The 21253-nt window shown below is 43.2% G+C and overlaps 1 protein-coding gene across 3 annotated transcripts in view; it reads right to left on the minus strand.

Moving 5' to 3' along the window:
* Positions 1–21253, minus strand: part of LOC145335993 (mucosa-associated lymphoid tissue lymphoma translocation protein 1-like) — a 128644-nt gene that overhangs the window by 90669 nt on the left and 16722 nt on the right. Inside the window, exons 1-2 of one of the 3 annotated variants that reach the window (XM_080181727.1) lie at positions 13274–13532; positions 12902–13184 (exon numbers count right to left, since the gene is read on the minus strand). In XM_080181727.1, the coding sequence (XP_080037853.1) occupies positions 12902–13053 (152 nt within the window). In that variant the 5' untranslated portion in view covers positions 13054–13184; positions 13274–13532. Of the gene's footprint in view, positions 1–12901; positions 13185–13273; positions 13533–21253 lie in introns of those variants that run through there. The other 2 variants (XM_080181717.1, XM_080181736.1) reach the window with 2 other exon arrangements.

Here is a 21253-nt window from a genome sequence, read left to right on the forward strand (position 1 = left end):
GCTCGATCATAGAAGAGAGGGTAGCAGTGGAAGGGTGCGTTTCTGAATGGAGGGCTGTGACTAGTGGCATTCCTCAGGGATCAGTGCTGGAACCTTTGTTATTTGTAATATCTATAAATGATTTGAAGGAAATTGTAACTGGTTTGATTAATGAATTTGCAGATGATACAAAGGTGGGTGAAATTGCGGGTAACGATGAGGACAGTTGGAGGATACAGATCAGCTGGAACCTTGGGAGGAAAGTAGGCAGATGGAATTTAATCCGGACAAATGTGAGGTAATGCATTTTGGAAGGTCTAATGCAGGTGGGAAATATACAGTAAATGGCAGAACCCTTAAGAGTATTGTCAGGCAGAGAGGTCTGTGTGTAGAGGTACACAGGTCACTGAAAGTGGCAATGCAGGTGGAGAAGGTGGTCAAGAAGGCATACGGCATGCTTGCCTTCAATGGCCAGGATATTGAGTTTAAAAATTGGCAAGTCACATTGCAGTTTTATAAAACTTTGATTAGACCGCACTTGGAGTGTAGTGTTCAATTCTGGTTGCCGCACTACCAGAAGGATGTGGAAGCTTTGGTGAGGGTACAGAAAAGATTTACCAGGATGCTGCCTGGTATGGAAGGCATTAGCTATGAAGAGAGGTTGGAGAAACTTGGTTCGTTCTCGCCTGATCAACGGAGATTGAGGGAGGAACTGATAGAAGTCTACAAGATTATGAGAGGCACAGACAGAGTGGATAGTCAGAAGCTTTTTCCCAAGGTGGGAGAATCAATTTCTAGGGGACATAGGTTTAAGGTGCGAGGGGCAATATTTTTAGGAGATGTACAAGGCATGTTTTTTTCACACAGCAGGTGGTGGGTGCCTGGAACTCATTGCCAGAGGAGGCAATGGAAGCAGATACAATAGTGACTTTCAAGGGGCATCTTGACAAATACATGAATGGACGGGAGGGAAGGGTAGGGGGTTTTAGTTCAGATGGACAGCATGGTCGGTGCAGGCTTGGAGGGCCAAAGAATTTTCTTGATTTTTGTTTACCCCAAATGACTAAACATTATTCTTCTTTTCTGATGAGACCATTATATTATTTCCAAGGCTGTAGTATTGAATACGAGGCCCAGACCTGACACCATCCCTGCCACTCCACCACTCTCAGTAAGAAGTCTTACAACACCAGTTAAAGTCCAACAGGTTCATTTGGTAGCAAACGCTTCTTACATTGTCTGTACCTTTAAGACTTGATCAGCTGTAAAGACTCGCATTTCAATCATTATTCTGTAAATTGAGTTTGTGCCTTTATATGCCCTGTTAGTGAACAGAACTCCCACTCACGTACGAAGGAGCAGCAAGCACTCCGAAAGCTAATGGCGTTTGCTATCAAATAAAGCTGTTGGACTTTAACCTGGTGTTGTAAAACTTCTTACTGTGTTTACCCCAGTCCAACGCCGGCATCTCCACAGCATGACTCCACCACTATCACGAGGGTCAGGATTTTCCAGTCTTGTAAGTAGGGCAGAAAAATCGCTTTTCAAATTTTGCCACTCCACCCATAACAATGCCTAACACTGGCATGACTGGAAAATCCCAGCCTGGAGCAAATGGCCAGGTTTCAGCAACAACATTTCAGCATCCCATCAGCAGAAGGACCAATCTATATGACTGCATTAATGAGGAGGCTCAGCATCTTACTGCAGATATTAAAATAATAAATACTTTAAAACATATTTCAATCAGACAGGACAAAAGAGGTTGCCTATAAACTTTCTAAGAAGTAAAGACCATCACAGTGCTTTGTTGTGGCACGTTGCTATAAACAGCATGGCCATAATGCATAACGTGTTAATTCATATCCTGCATTTTTTTCAGCTTCCTCACTGACAACAATTTTCCCTGACCTTCCCTTAGGGAAGTCATAGTTTCACATTCCTCAGCACTGGCGGCACGGTGGCACAGTGGTTAGCACTGCTGCCTCACAGCAACAGAGACCTGGGTTTGATTCCCAGCTTGGGTCACTGTCTGTGCAGAGTTTGCGCATTCTCCCCATGTCTGCATGGGCTTCCTCTGGGGTGCTCCGGTTTCCTCCCACATTCTGAAAGACATGCTAGTTAAGTGCATTGACTTGAACAGGCACCAGAATGTGGCGACTAGGAGAATTTCACAGTAACTTCATTGCAGTTTTAACGCAAGCCTTATTTGTAACTAATAAATAAACTTTAGTGTGAACTAGCAAAGGATTCACTGGCTAATTAACCATTTGACAGGTCACAACGTGAACATATTTATGCCAGCTGTTATCAGAGATGATAGGACTACTTAAGTTGACTACACTACAACTGAGCACTCTGAGGTACCACTTGTTTTTTTGGTGGGATTTCCCCATATTTGGTCATACATCCAAATATCGTAGTAAGGACTTTCCAAGGGGGACTTTCCAAAATTTGATCATACGTAATTTGAGCATCAAACAAACAATTACACCCACAGCCTGTCAATTATCTGAGACATCATAAATCTTCTTACATCCTGGTGTCACCATAGAAACTAAATTTAATCTGATTTATAAAATGTATTTGCAACGAACACTTCACATCACCGAAGCCTTTACTTGGACATGAATATTTGACTGATGTGTTTTTGGCTTTTGTAGGAGTTTTATATAATGTATGACAATATATACTTATATACCACAAACTATAACTCAAAGATGTTTGTGCTCATACACTGCAGCTGCAGTCTTAAGCATGCGAACTACACTGCTTCTCTTTCACATTTGCTTAACATTTCATTGCCAATCCTTGCATTACTGTAGAAAAGTACAAAAGTATCTCCGCAACATTAAAAGCAATTCATCTTCATTTACTGAGCATAGCCACAGAATGAAAAGTAAAACTGGTCACCTTAGTACAACTGCGGACCTGTTTTAGCATCAAGTTGCGCCCTTTTTCGGGCGCAAAAAACTTGGTGAAGTCGGACATGAGGTGAGTAGCACAATCCACGCCTTCCTCCGCGCCGGGTCCCCGTTTACCATTCGCATGCATTTCAATTGACTTAATGGGCTGCATGCCCAACCTCACTGACACTTCCCCCTTTACCACCACGTTCGCCCATCCAGAATCGGTGTGAAAAAGAAACGCTCCACAGAAGTACGATTCGGGCATTCCAGTTAGTGAGGAGGTAAGTGCTGAGTGTCTGACGGCTCTCTGCTTGAGATCAGTGGGGGGGTGGTGGGGGAGTGGGGGTCTGCCACCTTTCTACCTGAGATCAGTGAGGGGGAAGGGGTGTCTGCTGCCACTCTGCCTACGATCAGTGGGGAGGAAGGGAGGGCCACTGCCATTCTGGCTGAGATCAGTGAAGGGGGAGAGGGTGGAGGGGCCCACAATCGTTCTGGGTGACAGAGGGATGGGGGTGGATAAGGGGATCAGTAATGTTTGTGGGGTCCGGGGGGGCGGGGGGGGGTTGTGTGTGTGTGTGTGGAGGGACATTATCCAGCCTGGCAGCGATGTGGCAGGAGAGCCACATTCTATAATTTTTTTCTGCACATATGCAGTTGGAGGCTCTGATCGGAACTGCAGGATTTTGGACGCGTTAAGCTCTGCCCACAGGCTCGTGCAGCATGGTTCAGAATCACTGATATTTCTTCAGGCAGAGTGTGGATGGGGGCACCTGAGAATGGGTCTAAAATTCAGATCCGAAATACTCCCAGTTTCAAGTCTACCCAGCACTTAGGATCAAAATGGTAAAATAGGGCCCAGTGGGTCACTGTTGATTCTTAGGCAGACACATCAACTAATTTGTACATAATGTGGTCCCATAAACAGAAAACAGGAATATTGACCACTTAATGGGTTTTCACTGTACTGACCGAGGGAGAAATGGTGACCAAAATATCAGGGAACGTCCCTGTTTTCCAGTTTTAACATTAGCAATAATAGACTAAAGTTGGTAGGACTTTGGTTACCAGTCTGAAGGAAAGCAGCTCCAATAATGTGCATTGCTCTTTTTAAAATCAGAACCATAAGGACAACTCCAAATGTGAAAGCTATCACATTATTTATTTGGCTTATCTGCATATCAAAAATAAAATATCTCAACTCAGCTGATGAAAAGAAAAATATTGCACTATTTCCCAATACAAGATAGAACTAAATATACATGATAACTTCCATTCATTTATACTTTTAAGTTTTCTGTGCACTGAAAGCCATTTTTGCCAAGCTGTTTAAATTACCCAGACTTTCAGGATTAAAACAAAGTAACTGCCTGAGTACTGTAGTAAGACAAAAGAGGGAGTAGCCTTTTTCATCAATAAGGAAGCAGCCTTTGTAGCTCCTCCAGGCTTCAAGGAGGCTGAAGCTTTCACCTTTAGAATCACAGAATATTAAATTACATATAGGAGGGTGTTCCGCATACCCTTCACAAAACAGTAAGGCTAATGAACAAGTACTGGAAGTTGCTGGGGAAAAGAGAAAATTAGTGCATAACATCAAAGACAGAAAGTGATAATACATTGATCACGTCCTTAGAGCAGACCAGAGACAAAGACAGTTATTGGAGGGAAAGAAAAGTTGATGGAGAACACAGGAGAGAGAAGCAGAGAAGAAAACGGGTGACAGATATAATAGACTGGAGGTAGCTGAACGCATAAGGGAAGGACAGACAAGAGACAGAGATTCATAGCAATCAACCCTCAGGGAAGAAGATGACACCAATGAATGAACAACACCAGAGAGCCATTCAGCCCATCATGCCTGATGGTTCTTTGAAAGAGCTGTTCACAGTAGTCCCACCCCCAGGTTCCTACCCCCACCCCTGCAAATTAGTCCTCTTTAAATACATATCCATTTGCCTTTCTAAAGTTCCTATGGAATCTGATGGTGCCACCCCTCAGATAACATGTTCTAGATCTTAACAAACCATTGTATGAAAAAAGTGCCTCCCAATTTTTCTTTGATTCTTTTGCCAGTTATTTTAAATCTATGACCTCTGGTTGCCTGTTCCATCAAAACACCTCATAATTTTGAGCACCACTCTTACATCTCTCACCTTAACCTTCATTACTCACAGGAAAGTGATCCCAGCTTCTCCACATAATTCAATCCTTTCATCTCTTTTATCATCCAAGTAACCCTCCTCTGCACCCTCACCGAGGTGTTAGTCCTCAGCTATTATACACAATATTCCAGGCCCAACCATGATCTGTAAAAGTTACACTTGTATCAATGCCCCTATTCACAAACTGAAGAATTCCATTTAGTGTCTAAACTGCTTCGTCAACTTGCCTTGCTATCTTCAAGGGTTCGTCAATATGTGCTCCAAGGTCACTGCAATGCTGAAAAGAGTACCATTCAGACAATCTTTCACAGTGCGTTGATTTTCACTTCGTCACATTAAACTGTGTCTGTCAATCTCACCAATTTTACTATTTCCTCCTGCTTGAATGCCGCTTACCATTTACTGCATTGCTAAGTTTTGTATCAGCCACAAACTTTGAAACTCTACTCACTATACCCAAATATAACAGGAACCAACAGTCACAATTCAGGCCCCTGGAGGACCAGACCGCATTCAGGAAGGCATTTGTTCACCACTACCACCATCTCCTATTCCTTAGCCAATTACTACATTATCACCATCCCTTCACTGTCATGAACTTTAACTTTCCAATCAAATCCTGCTAAGCCTTTTCTTATCCAATCAAAATTTCCCAGTTTTTTCCAGAAAATTATACTTTTTCCATGGGCGGCACAGTAGCACAGTGGGTTAGCACTGCTGCTTCACAGCTCCAGGGACCTGGGTTCGATTCCCAGCTCGGGTCACTGTCTGTGTGGAGATTGCACGTTCCCCTCGTGTCTGCGTGGGTTTCCTCCGGGTGGTCCGGTTTCCTCCCACAGTCCAAAGATGTGCGGGTTAGGTTGATTGGCTATGCCAAAAAAAAAATTTCCTGTTAGTGTCCTGGGATGTGTAGGTTAGAGGGATTAGTGGGTAAAATGTGTAGGGGTATGGGGATAGGGCCTGGGTGGGATTGTGGTCGGTGCAGATTCGATGGGCCGAAGGGCCTGTTTCTGCACTGTAGGGTTCTATGATTCATAGTTCTAATCTTATTCCTATATTACCCAGAACATTCTTGCAAAAGTCTACCTAACCAATGTCTTACATAAACTTATAAACATTACGTCCATATTTATATATTCAATACCTATTTCAGTATAACCCAGGGACTATAATGGCATTTTACAATTACCAAATTTTATAACATAAAATGAAGCTATTCAACACATTTGGGCCCAATTTTACCAAAAATTCGTGCTGTGAAATCGTGGTAAATTTGCGCATCGGGCCTTTAATGCAATCTGCACCCGAATCCGAGCAGATCGCGACTTTACCGACACCCGATTCAGGCACAGATTTAAATGCATTTAAATCAACTTAATGAACTCTACCACCAAAGCCCACTTTACCGTCTTCGGATCTGTTCCGGATCCACGCTGTAAGCAACCTGCAAAATAAAAATCTGAAACCGATTTTTATTCTGCAGGGGAAACTCCAAAGCCCATCCTCCTCGAACATCCTTTGCAGACCCCTCGCTAACCACCCCGGCCGCCGCCCTCCCCCCCCATTAGATCCCCCTGGGAGGCATGCTCCCCTGGCAGACCTCCACCACCCCGTGATCAGACCCCCCCGGGAGGTAGGCCCCCTAGGCAGACAGATACACACACACCACCACCACCACCGCCCCCCCCGGATCAGACTCCCTGGGCGTGAAAGAGAAAAACAGCAGAGAGAGCGGTGGGGGGAGCCATGATCGGACCCCCCTCCCCCCGCGCCAATTGGAGCCCCCCCCCCCCCCCCCCACCCCCGGAAGGCAGCCCCCTCCCCCAGATGGCAGAGAATTAGAGGAATTCCCTTTGGAAGATAATGTCAAAATTATAATCGCAGGAACTAAAAACCCGACAGTCAAAAATTTGGGAAAATATTCCAAAATATGGCTGGGGGGGATATATATTTTGAAATATTTTTCCAAATTTTTGACTGTCGGGTTTTTAGTTCTTGCGATTATAATTTTGACATTATTTTCTAAAGGGAATTCCTCTAATTTTGTGCAATGTTCAGATGAAAACAAGATGAAAGAAAGGATCCAAGGCTGCTCCAGAGGCAGATTAGCTGCACCCAAATTGCCCAGGCAAATCACATTCATAAGTAGGGGCACATCTGCCATGGAATGTGAGAAGAGTTGCCAACACAAACTTCTTTTCACTATGATTGATTTCCCAGATTTAGTAATCTCCCTGAATCTTATTTCCAAACGAGTTCCACCACGGGGACAAATCTCCCAAGTTCACCCCATGACTCTGAACATTCGAGCACCTGGCTCATATCTACAGGGACATACAGGTCACTAATTGTTCACTAGGACACTGTAGTTTAATTACCTTTCCCATAAATAATTAGGCAGCACAAAGAAGATGCTACATTATTTTCAGCTTGCAAGATTCTCCCAAGTCCATTTCTTCCCCCCCCCCCGCCCCCCAATCCTCCACCACCCCCCAAAACCAGAGATCCATCTGAGCCTGCCCCCCTCCTCCAGCAGATAGCCAGGAAAGTGCTGCAGGCTCTTGAAGGACTCCAGGTCAGAAGGATGGTGGAGGGAGAGCAGCAATCAAGGTAGGTTGGGGGTGTGCTCTGCCGAGGGGGGCCCTGCCTTCCAGGGAGGGTCCAACTGGGAGGGGGCAGGGGGGGTCCGATCATGGCTCACCCTCCCCCCCCACTGCTCTCTCTGCTGTTTTTCTCTTTCGCGCCCGGGCACGTAGTTTTAGATTTTTTTTCAAACTGTGCACGCGCAGTTCACAGCTCCGATCATTCCGGAAGCGCTAAGCCCCACCCACTGCGTGAACCGGACCGGAGCCGGCAAGAAGCATATGGGCACACTGGAATGAGGATTCCGGGCTCAGATCCATATTACGCCTGGATCCGGCCCTTAGGCTCAGATTGGTAAAATCGGGCCGATTGTGTTGTTTTGGTTTTTAAAGATATATTCAAATATTCCTATTCCCTGCTCTCTTAAATTTTCATTTTCCTCTAATTCTCTGCCTCCCAGGGGGTCTGATCTGGAAGGTAGGGGGGGAGGGGTCTGCCTAGAGGGGCCTGCCTCCCAGGGAGGAGGGGGGCAGTCTGATCACGGGAGGGCGGGTTTTTTTTAAACCAACTTGCTAACCTGAAGAAGCCTTGATAGTTGTCTTCTTTTGCCTATGTCCAAATCATTTATCCTAACATAGAGCTAAAGAGGTTCCAGTATAGATCCCTGCATCACACAACTACCCCAATCCAAAAAGCATCCAGTTACTTCTATTTGGTGCCTCAATTTAAAAAAAAACTTTCAAGGAATTTGGGCACCACTGGCTAAGCCAAAAATACTGTTCATCCCTAATATCTGTTCCCAAGTCATCTTTCTAACAATAACACCTTTAAAATCATGTATTCTCATTTTTCTAACAAGTTTATTTTGAACCATGTTATCTTTTGAAAGTTCATGTGTATAGCAACATCCCCTTTATGTTTTCTGATTTCCTCAAAACATTAATTTAACTTGGTCAAGCATAACCTTCCCGCAATGTCTCAGAGAATGAATACAGCATAGCAGCTGCCATATGATTATCATCCACCTTTAAACAGCAATATAATTAGTCCCATTCCCCTGCTCTTTCTCCACAGAACTGTAAAGTTTTTGGCTCCAAATAATTATCCAATTCTTGTTGAAGGTTTTGTTGAAACTATTACCCTTGCAGTCAGTACATTTCATCCATAGGAGCCCAATGCCTAAAACATGACCCTCATTCCAGCTCTGGTTCTGTTGTCAATTACCTAAACCTCTTTTTCAATCCTTGCTGTTCTTATCAAATTGCCATGTTTTTCTAACCATTCACAAACTTCATATTAGCTCTCTGGGCTTTGGAACTTTACCCACAATAGGGGGCAAGACAATTTAGCTGTTAATTTCTTTGTTTATCCTTTTCCCTTTTCTGAACATAATGGTATCATTTACACATACTAGTGCTTTTGTATCCCAATTCAAAAGATTTTGAGAAGCCTATGGTATATACCTACACCACCTTATCCCAAAGCTCTTCAAAATCAAAGACTGGTGTCTTATATTTTGCATTTTATTTCTACTGGCTTTAATAGAGACAGGTTCTGTATATATGAAATAAAACTTCTGAACATAAGATAGCAGGAAGCATGCTGAACCAAAATTTTTTTTACCTTTCATATTAAGTGTCTTAATTAGGTTCTTATTGGAGCCTGAATTCTTCGACTCAAAAAGTTACTGAATAAGTCAGCTTCCACACAGTTGACATCAAACAAAGTAGGAATCATAGCAGCCGCTTCACACGCAGCCAGCTCTGGCAAACAGAAATGTGATAAAGACGCATTGTTCAGGACACCAGGAACAATTTACCTATTCTTTGAAATAGTACTACGGGATCTTTTATGTCCATCTGAGGGGGCAGATGGCGCTTTGCTTTAACGTCTCTTTCAAGAGGAACATTTCTGGCAGTGCAACACTCCTCCAGTGCGACTCTGGAGTGTTGGCCTAGCTTTTTGCATTCACATTACAACAGTGACTGCGCCCTTTAAAAATATTTAAAGTAAAGTTTATTTATTAGTCACAAATAGGCTGACATTAACACTGCAGTGAAGTTACTGTGAAGATCCCCTAGTCACCAAACTATTCGGGTACACTGAGGGACAATTTAGCATGGTCAGTTCACCTAACCAACACATCTTTCAGACCGGGAATAAACTGGAGCACCCAGAGAAAAAGCACGCAGACACAGGGAGAACGTGCAGACTCAGCACAGACAGTGAACCAAGCCAGGAATCAAACCTAGGTCCCTGACGCTGAGAGGCAGCAGTGCTAACCACTGTGCTGCCTAAGATGGTTATATGGGTTATAAAGCACTATAAGTTGCCTTGTGGTTGTGAAAGTAGCTTTATAAATGCAAGTCTTTTTCTTCCTTTATTCTGTAACTTAATCTCAGCCTCAAAAAAGAACTTTGCTGCACTCGCATGAATTTTCCACTTCACGCTCTCATTATCATGATGGTCTGCCTGCATAAAATTGCCAATTCTTGTACTAAGTTACACACAAGTAGGAATAATTTTATGCAAGAGTGTTGGCTACCACAATTTCTATTTGTAAAATTTAGAATCTCAAGTTGCTCTGATTTCCAGCTTTAGTTTAGGTATCCAGCTATTGGATTATTTCTTTAACACTCAGTTGCTACTTTTTACACTGCTATAAATGATGATTTTTTTTCCACTGCATTTTTTTCCAAGTTCCTCTTCTATCTTCTTGGAGGGCAAGCACCATCCTGTTTTCGCTTTTTCAAATTCTCCCTGAAAAAATTCTTCAGTGTTATTTCTTAGCTTCCTTCCTTGCTGTTGGAACTGTTCTACTTTTTCAACCTAGTATTTTTCCCCTTTATCTGCTATTTCCAATTTGCTTTCTCTATCAAAGGTCTCTTTATCTTGCTTTTGTTCTCCCTTCAAAGTACCTGTCTACCTTTCTATGTCGCTAAAATGCACCATCAGACTTCTCAGAATCTGCAACCGTTCCAGTCACTTCCTGATCAACCTTTATCTCACACAACCTTTGCCACTCTGACGTGTTGCAACTTATAAAGGGGACAAACATAGCACCATGCATCTCAATACACAAACTTTAAAGAAACCAGTCAAGTAGGTCCCAATCTACGGATTTCCACACAAAGGGAGCTCCCAGCAAGAAAAGCAACAAAAAAAGTCCCCACGAACCGATCCGGTAGATATCAGCCCAAACAAATAGAAACCCAGGTAGCTAGCAAGGAAAATTACATCACCAGAATTTAATGCAGACCAACAAGCGTTCGCAGTTCGAAAAAACATAAGTGTTAACCCATGTGGATCATGAAAGTCTTAGAATCTATTTGGAGTATTTGCTGTGTTCTACTTCCTGGCAACTAATTTGCTGATACGCAAACACACATCATCTTGATCTAAACTCTATAAAGTAAGCTGAAAAGTATTTCCAATTTCCAATAAAGCAGGCAAAAGTTGCCTCCAATGGTGAGTACCTCACTTTATTGAACCCAAACGGTGGCACGGTGGCACAATTGTTAGCACTGCTGCCTCCCAGCACTACAGACCCCGGTTCAATTCTGGCCTTGGGTGACTGTCTGTGTGGCATTTGCACATTCTCCCATGACTGCGTGGGTTTTCTCCAGGTCCTCTGTTTTCTTCCTACAGTCCAAAGATGTGGGTTAGGTCAATAGGCTATGCTATGGGGTGGCATGGTAGCACAGTGGTTAGCACTGCTGCTTCACAGCGCCAGGGACCTGGGTTTGATTCCTGGCTCAGATCACTGTCTGTGTAGAGTTTGCACGTTCTCCCAATGTCTGCGTGCGTTTACTCCAGATGCTCCGGTTTCCCCTCACATTCTGAAAGGTGTGCTGGTTAGGTGCATTGACCCAAACAGGCGCCAGACTGTGGCGACTAGAGAAATTTCACAGTAACTTCACTGCAGTGTTAATGTAAGCCTTACTTGTGACTAATAAATAAACTTTACCTTCTTAAATTGACCCTTAGTGTCAAGGGGATTAGCAGGGTAAATATGTGGGGTTAAGGGGATAAGGCCTGGGTGAGATTGTTGTCAGTGCAGCCTCGATGGGCAGAATAGCCTCCTTCTGCACTGTAGGAATTCTAAAAGTTTAATAACAAATGCTTAGGAAATTACAAAGAATGTTCAACAGTACAGCTATAGATCAATCAAAACCATGCAACTTTCTAAAATAACGTACAGGTAAGCTTCAATTATGATCAGCTTTAGAGCAATATTTTCTGATTCATCTGGAACTGTGTGAGAATCGTAATATCAGTGACAGGTCCACATTTCCATCAGAGACCAAGATTAGTTTCTTTGCAGCTTGCCTGCTTCAAATATCAGAAGCCACAACAAATTTACTTGGTTCCAAAAAAGCCATTTTATAACCACCTTAACCCAAAGATGTGTCTTAATTTACCAGGCAAGAAAAGCAACTGATCATTATATCGACAGTAGGCTTCAAGATTTCCTCACAGTTACCTTGTGGTGGCAGAATGGTTAGGACTGCTGCCTCTCAACACCAGGAACCTGGGTTCAATTCCTGGCTTGGGTCACTGCCTGTATGGAGTTTGCATGTTCCCCCCCATTCTGCGTGGATTTCCTTCAGGTGCTCCAATTTCCTCCCACACTCCAAAAATGTGTGGGTTAAGTGGATTGGTAATGCTAAATTGTCCCTTAGTGTCAGGAGGACTAGCTGGGGTCAGTACATGTGGTTATGGCCTGTGTGGGATTGTGCAAACTTAATGGGCTGATTGGCCTTCTTCTGCACTGTAGGATTCTATGGTGAAGAGTAATGCTCACCATGAAAAATATTTATGCATTGCAACCAAAAGTATAAACGTACAACCTCCCTTTCCAAGACAACTGTATTTGGATTACTGAATACTTATCGCAACTGAAATGCAAGTGGAGTCAATATAGGCATACAAAGGAGGGAAATCAGGCATCTTGCTCCTGAGAGCAGTCGATAACATTTGCAGTTGTTCTTGTGAAGTCGGGATGTGGTTTGGGTGTGATGCCCCTCACAGTGGATTGGCCTACGAGTACTCATGTTCTCTCATAATAATGGATATTTGCATTAGAGGAGTACCCCAGTGTGAGGTAGTTTCAGAAGCGCAGATAAAAGTGGTCAACTCCGACATCTGGTGATTCACTGGATGAAGGAACAGCTCTTCGAAAGCTCATGATATCAAATAAACCTGTTGGACTTCAACGTGGTGTTGTGAGATTTCTTATTCTGAAATAAAGCGCAATTGCCCATGTCATACCTGAGTCTGAAACGTTTGTCGGCCCCCACAATTTCTGCCAGTTTCCTCCATCCGCGGTTGTTCGCCTTGTCCAGCAGATCGCTTATTTTCTTCAGCGTGTGTTCCTTCAGGCTGTTGATGCTGGACGGTGTGCCCTGCATGGACGCTGCCATTGCAGCGAGCCGGTACGCCGTGCCTTCAAAAGGACTCTTGCTTGCAGCTCCCAGCGGCGTTGCCGTCACTGAACTGCGGGCAGCTCCTCTGCGCTCCTCGCTGCCGCCCACCACCCCCGGTCAGGCAACACCTATTTAAATAAAACACATCCAGTCAACTTTCAAAAACAAGATAACAAACATACCTCCCTTCTGAACAATAAAAAAGGGCAGCACTTACTGGAGATTTCAAACCGCCGGTTCCAAAAGAATTGCAAGAAGTTGTAGCAAGTTTTGCGAAGTGCTGCAAACCTCTCCTTCCTGCAGTCTCTAAACATTCAACTCCCAGTAACAACATAGGGAGCGATCTGATCTCTGTCCAATAACTGCCTCTTTCCGTTTAGCTGCCAGGGTAAGCCGGCTACACTCTAAAAGTACAGCATACTTCTCAGCGCAAGTACCTACTGCTGATGATCTGCACACAGGTAGACACTTCCTAGTACATTACTGATTCAATACTGAAGCAGGAAGTAAAAGCGCGCCCTCCTCCGACCCCCAGGAATGCAAAGGCATCTGGGATCTGTAGTTCTTCAGTGTGAAATTGGTTCAAAAAGACAAAAAGTCACAGCACAGTGACCCAATGGTTAGCACTGCTGACTCACAATGCTAGGGTCCTGAGTTCGATCCCTGGTTTGCGACTCTGTGCGGACAAAACTTTGCATGGAGTTTGCACATTCTCCTCGTATTTGCGTGAGGTTTCCTCCAGATTCCTCCCATGGTCCAAAGATGTGTGGGTTAAGTAGATTGGTCGTGCTAAATTGTCCCTTAGTATCAGGGGGACTAGCTAGGTAAATGCATGAGGTGATGGGCTAGGGCCTTGGATTGCGGGTGGTGCAGGTCTGATGGGCTGAACGGCCTCCTTCTGCACTGTAGGATTCTATTCTATGATCTTCCATTTATGTATCCATTCCTGCGTTGTTCTGAATTTCTCAATTGCCCTCGAGAAGGCAGTGTGGTATTCCCTCTTGGACACTACCGTTTAATAACGAGGTATTGCTGAACTCTCCCGGGGGAAGTTGCAGCATTTTCACCTAGTCACAGGGTGAAAGAACTTGGATCCTATTTCCAACTCTGCACATGTGTGATGATGGTTTGACTAAATACAGATCCAAGGTGATGGGGTGGGGGAGGAAGCAACAAAGTCTGTGACAGATAAGAAGCCAAGAATGATTAAAAGGAGATGGTGCCATAGTGGTATTGTCACTGGCCCAGTGATCTAGATGCCCGGGCTATCTCTTTGGGAATGATATATTCAAATCCCACCAAAGCAGATAGTGAAATTCGTATTCAATAAAAATCCGGGCATGCAGTGAAACTATTGTCAATTGTCGTAAAAACCGGATCCATAGCAATGGATCTTAACTGCCCTTTGAAATTCACCTGAGGAAGGAGCATCACTCTGAAATTGTGATTTCAAATAAATCTGTTCTATTATACCTGGTGTCATGCAATCTCTCATCTTGTCCATAGGAGTCCAATACTAGCATCTCCACAGCTTTGACAAAGGGTCATCTGGACTCAAAACATCAACTCTTTACTCTTAGAACAAAGAACAACACAGCACGGGAAACAGGCCCTTCAGCCCAACGAGCCCGCACCACCATCTTAACAATGTGCTTTTCCTCCTCCACCCTTGACCCATGTCTATGCTTATGGTACCCCCATTGGAAACCAGATTAGGGGGAGAATAATTTAGGGACAATTTGTTACACCAATCAGCCTAAGAGCACATTTTTGGGGTGTGGGAGGAAACCGCAGCACCCGGAGGAAACCCACGCAACCACAGGGAGAATGTGCAAACTCCCACAAACAATGGCCCAAATCCATGTATCTGCACAGTAAACAGTGATAGTCACTGAGCTGTCATGGTGCCCATCTGCTGGTCCAGTTTTAAGCATACACAAATAACGCGAAGTACTAGGCTACTCTCGAAACTTCCAAGAGCAGCCCATGCACGACCCACAGTGTGCATGCCCCTCGTTAGACAACAAGGTGGACCGACACACCTGTGGAGTAAAAGAGAAAAACATACCTCTTCTTACAGATGTTGAGATTTTCCAGCATTTTCTTTTTTTGGCATCTCCTCATCATGGCCCTTTGAAATGGTATGGCCATTTAGGGGTGGACGAGAAATCAGTATTTCTTGTGACACCACTAGTGGTGCCCACATCCCATGAAAGAATAAAGGAAATAATGGTAAGACTGTACTAAACAAATGAAAGGAACAAGCCTAGAAACAAAAATTGGGTCCACAAAACATGTAAAAGGCTGCACTGACTTCTAGAGGGGAGGGGGAGGAGTTATTTATATAAGGTAGCCTACCCTTTTATATGTTCTTTGGTTTCAACAAATGACAATTCAAAGAGATTAAATCAATGTCCCAGTGAGAGTAAACAAACACTCCTCTTTAGCACCAAAGCAAAGATCGAAACATTCAAGTATACCAACGTAACATCAACTGCATTTCTTACTCAAAATACAAAGACCTCAAGAAATTTACATTGTTAGTTTTTTTATTAGTTTATGTATTAGTGTCACAAGTTGGCTTGCATTAACACTGCAATGATGTTACTGTGAAAATCACCAAGTTGCCACACTCCGGCAACTGTTCGGGTACAGAGAGGGAGAATTTAGCATGGCCAATGCACCTAAGCAGCACATCTTTCAGACTATGGGAGGAAACCAGAGGACCCAGAGGAAACCCATGTAGACAAACGGAAACTGTGCAGACTCCAAACAGACAGTGACCCAAGCCAGGGATTGAACTTGGGTCCATGAGGTTGTCAGGCAATAGTGCTAACCATTGTCCTGCTGTGCCACCTAGTAATGTTCTTTTTCTTGAAGAAACACAGGGCAAACACATCCTTCAGTTCATGTGATGGGGTTTTGACTCGATTGTTTGCAATAACCATCCCAATTATGGCCAGCTATCTCAGACAAGACATCAAAGATTGCACTGGACTCAAGCTAACCAGTAGTGCCAGAGTTTTCTCTAAACCCTATATACATAGAACACTTAAGGTCACCATCGTTTATATGGAGAAAGAGTCTGTATTCTATAGACTTTAGAAAAGTGAGGGGGAATTCCATTGAATGCTGACAGGGTGCGACAGGGTGGATGTGTACCCTCACTGGGGTCAAGAGCCATGGGATGCAGTTTGAGGATAATGGGCAGCCCATTTAGGACTGAGATGAGAAAGAATTTCTTCACTCAGAGGATAGTGCATGTTGGAATTCTATACCCCAGAGGGTTATGGAGCCTCAGTCCTTGAATATGTTCAGGACAGAGATTGGTCCATATTGATGGCATGGAGGGATAAGGGGGTAGAATGGGAAAATGTCATTGAGATAGATGATTAGCCACGGTCTAACTGAATGGCAGAGCAGGGTCGAGGGGCTGAATGGTCTCTGTTATAAAGCAACACTGCTGCAGGGGCTGGCCCCTCCCAGTAAACGTCCGTTCATTCACATCGGAAAGCTTAAAGCGCTATCACACAATGTGAGGCTATAAAGATGCTAATTGTTTGTATGGTGGCCCTCACTCGAGAATAGATACCAAAGATCGACGAACTTTCATTCATCAAGTTAGCAAAGAGACCACTCACATTTATTTCTATCTGTCTGGAGAGAGGCTAAAAGAATTACCTCCCTGAAGCAGAGGAAGGACGCTTGTGGGGTTTCCAGGTTTCCCCCCAAGTTACAGAGGTCACTACTCCATAAATAGGGAGGAGAGGGGACACAAGTTCAATCATCACCAGTGACAACTGGATATTGAATATTAAAGACATCCTCGGAACAAACAGTTGGTGTTGGACTGATAGTGATGGAATCTGGAATGTGTTCTTACCCCCTCGGGGGCCTTATCTTGCCCAATTTTCGGTGTGTTACTTTGAATCCATATGATCTCTCCCAGAGCGCGTGTGCAGAGTGTCCATTACAGGTTCGGAGAGCTGAGGCACAAAAATAGATCGATGGACTTCAGCACATCAGTGTGTGATTAGACAGGATCCTTATCTTCCTTTTCATCGCTCCGAAAGTAAAATAAAGGTATGTACAGAGCCCCTGGTCAATCTTTCATTGGGTGGGGGCCCTCGTGTCAACTATGCTTTATTTTACCTGACGAATGTGTCCCATCTGTATAAATACGGGATAAAATTACTTCTATTGTGTAACATACAAACCGCGCTGTATTTTTGTTTTCAGTTTTCCGATCTGGTCTCCTGGTCAATATTGACTCTCGTAAGCCTGGATTATATAATCGGCTGAGGAAAGAATTTGTAAAAACAAAGCTTTAAGAAAGACCAGGCATTAATTCATTAGGATTTACTTTCAGATGATTTTACGTATGTAATGTTTAAAAAAAAGACCAACAGACACAAAAGTAGCAGTTTCCATACAAACTCTGTGTGGAGTTTGCATATTCTCCCCATGTCTGCATGGGTTTCCTCCGGGTGCCGCAGTTTCCTCCCGCAGTCCGAAAGACATGCTGGTTGGGTGCATTGAACTGAACAGCGCCGGAGTGTGGTGATTAAGGAAATTTTGCTATAACTTCAGTGCGGTGTTAATGTAAACCTTACTTGTGACTAATAAATTAACTACTTTTTGTACCGCAGTTGAAGTTCCATTAATATTAGATAATAAACAGTGGCTACGGAATTTGTGATTAGCCAGCACTCAGTTAGACTACTTCAATGGCATTGTATTCTATTGAGGGAAGGAACAGTCTTGGCCCCCTAAATGTAAGTGTAGATAAGCTTGGCTTAGCAACCTGAATTGATGGGGAAGTTTCTAATGGGAGAATTTTTGTTAACATAGGAACGAAAACACAGTCCAACAAGCAATCTGGACTCATCTTTAACTTTATTTACTCGTCTTTTCACCCCAACAAGGTCGGAGTTGCTAGTGATTGGGAATGCAACAATTTCGGTGATTATTATCATTTAACAAATTCAGGTCACATACAGCAGGGGTAAAGAGCAAAGCTTCATCTACTCCTGTCTAATAACATCACTGGGATTGGTGATTCATTAGGATTAAGGACAGGGAAATGATGTATAGAGTCTGGGGTGTGTTCAGAAGGGAGGAGTGAATTGAACGAGATTGAGGGAGGATATGTTGGGAAAGGAGAGCAAAGCTATTGTGAAAGAGAAGAACAAGAATAGGCTATTCAATGCCTTGATCTTATTCTGCCATTCAATGAAATCATTGCTGATCTGCATCCTAACACCTTCCACATGACATGGCTTCCTATGCCTTTGTCTAGCAAATATCTACCCATTCAGATTTTAATGATTTATTGAGCTAGATTGTATCAGGAGAGTTACAATCTTCTGCCACCAGTTGCACAGATACCTAATTTTTCTCTTGTCAACTGAGTGGCTTGATTTAAAGCTATGCTCCTGTGTCCAGGACTCCTTGACCAGCAGAAAATTTCTACCCTATCAGTTTCTTTCAAAGTCCTAAAAACCTCAATCTAAGAATTGCTTAACCATCTATATTCCAGGGAATGTAACCCTAATTTGTATCATCTGTCCCTTGGAGGCCTGGTACCAACCTGGTGCACCCAGGAATGTTGCAGCCATTCTCACATGTTATAGCATTTGTGTTTCAAATCTGAATGATTACTGGCGAAGGACTCTGAGGAATGGTCATCCAGACTTGAAATGTTAGCTCTATTCTCTCTCCACAGATGCTGTCAGACCTGATGAGATTTTCCAGCATTTTCTGTTTTGTTCCAATTTTATTGATGTTGATGTTAGCCAAGATATTAACATTTGTATCAGCAGCTCCAAAGAAAGTAAATTAAGGTTTCCCCTAAAATACAAACAAAATATTGTGGATGCTGGAGATCTGAAAATGAAAGCAAAAAATGCTGAAAAAGCTCAGGGAGATACAGAGTTAATGTTTCAAGTCTGTATCATTCCTCTTCCATTAACTATGTTTCTCTCTCCACAGATGCTGCTAGCATTTTTTTCTGTTCAATTAAGATTTCTCTACTTAATTGTTATACAGTGTGAATATGAGGTGAGAGCAGGATCAGGTATAGCTTTGTTACCCTCCATGGTTCAATAGTCTGTTGACATTTAGGTTGGTGACAGGGAATTGCAAAGAGTGCAAATAATAGTCAATTTCAATTCCCCCTCCCACCACCCTCCCCATGTCTTCCATTAAATTCCTCCAACATTGCACCAGGAATAGTGGTGGGATTCAGGCCATGGGATTGCTTACCCTCCTGTTTGCTCCACTTACTCCATAGACTCCATTCCATAGGGGATAATCCTTGCCTCACTATTTGAACTTTGAACCATATATTAGCTTCTAATTTTCTCTGAAAGGCACATGACATTACAAAACCACATTGATTGATTGGATAAGGTTTATTTTCCTACTAGCAACATTGTTCCTGATGAGCTTCCCTAGGTCTAAAAATGGTAGCATTATTAATGACTGTCGATTTATTTATAAAACATAAAAGGCTTGTCCTTGAATTCGTAAAATGTAACCTCAGTCATCAGCCACTCAGCCAACCGGACTTTGCCTTTAGAATAGGTGGCTCAGTCTAATGAAATTAAAAACTTGTTGATGATGGTGGATTCTCCCATTGTTTCAAAAGCTGAGTGAAAGAATTAATTGCAGTGGTGCAGTGGTAACATCACTATACTAGATGCCCAGGTTAATCCTCTGGGGGCATTGGTTCAAATCCCACCACAACAGCTTGTGGAATTTAAATTGAATTAACAAATCTAAAACATAAAGCCATTCTCAGTAATGGTTACCACAAAACTGTTATCGATTGTCATGAAAACCCATCTGATTAATTTAATGCCTTTTAGGGAAGAAAATCCGCTGTGCTTAACTTGTCTGCCTTACATTGGACTCCAGATCTACAGCAATGTGATTGACTCTTAACTGCCCTTTGAAATGGCTTTACAAATCAGTCAGTTCAAGGGCAATTCGGAAAGGGCAACAAATGCCCACATTCCATGAAAGAGTAAATTAAAAAATATACACACAGGGCAGCATGGTGGCACAGTGGTTAGGACTGCTGCTTCACAGCGCCAGGGACCCAGGTTCAATTCTTGGCTTGGGTTACTGTCTGTGCAGAGTCTACAAGTTCTTCCCGTGTCTATACATTCTTCCCGCGTCTGCATGGCTTTCCTTCGGGTGCTCCAGTTTCGTCCCACAGTCCGAAAGACATGCTGGTTAGGTGCATTGGCCATGCTACATTTTCCCTCAGGGTTCCTAAACAGATTCAGGAGTATGGTGACTGGGGATTTCAGTGTCAATGTAAGTCTACTTGTGTAACTAATAAATAAGTTTTAAAAAACTTTAAACACAAATAAGCTGTTTGGGAACTTTGTAATTTGGGATTGCCTGATGTATTATTTATTCTTCTGATCTCCATGCACAGTTAATACCATTACATTACAAATACCTGTTGAGACAGCTGCTTGCATAGAATAACTGATTAGGCCAATGTTAGTCTGCTGCCTATGTTGCTTTCTAGCCAAAGAACAATGGCGCTCTCTCGATGAATATATGTATACAAGCATAGAACTTCAAAATGCTAGTATTTATATTGAGAGAGAGAGAGAGAGTTAACAATATCTCTCTGTTAAAACAAAATACTAGCTGAAGAGGCAAGACTGCATTTCAAACATCACACTGTAGTTATACTATGCAAAGCAACATTGATTGACTATCCAAAGATGTGTAGGTTACGTGGATTGACCATGCTGAATTGACCCTTAGTGTCCAAGTTATCTAGGTTAGGGGAATTAATGGGGTAAATGCTTGGGGTTACGGGGATGGGGAGGGGTTAAGGGTTGGTGTTCCCTGCACCTCCACTGCCACCATTACTGATCATTTGTGCTCTGTGCATCTACCAGTGCACACAGTATCACATCACAATTCCATGGCATGAATATTAGCAAAGTGATGGAAGGTGCAATCAAGTGGCATTTACTAAGCAACAAGCTGCTCACTGATGATCAGTTTGGGTTCTGACACAGCCACGCAGCACCAGACCTCACTAAAGCCTTGGTCCAAACATGGATTGGAGAGCTAAATTCCAAAGGTGAGGCAAGAGTGACTGCATTTGATATCAAAGTGGCGTTTGGAGACCTAGCAAAATTGAAGTAAATGGGAATCATGGGGCAAT

Source organism: Carcharhinus amblyrhynchos, chromosome 1, assembly GCF_965287045.1.
Source record: "Carcharhinus amblyrhynchos chromosome 1, sCarAmb.v2.hapA, whole genome shotgun sequence".
Lineage (NCBI taxonomy): Eukaryota > Metazoa > Chordata > Chondrichthyes > Carcharhiniformes > Carcharhinidae > Carcharhinus > Carcharhinus amblyrhynchos.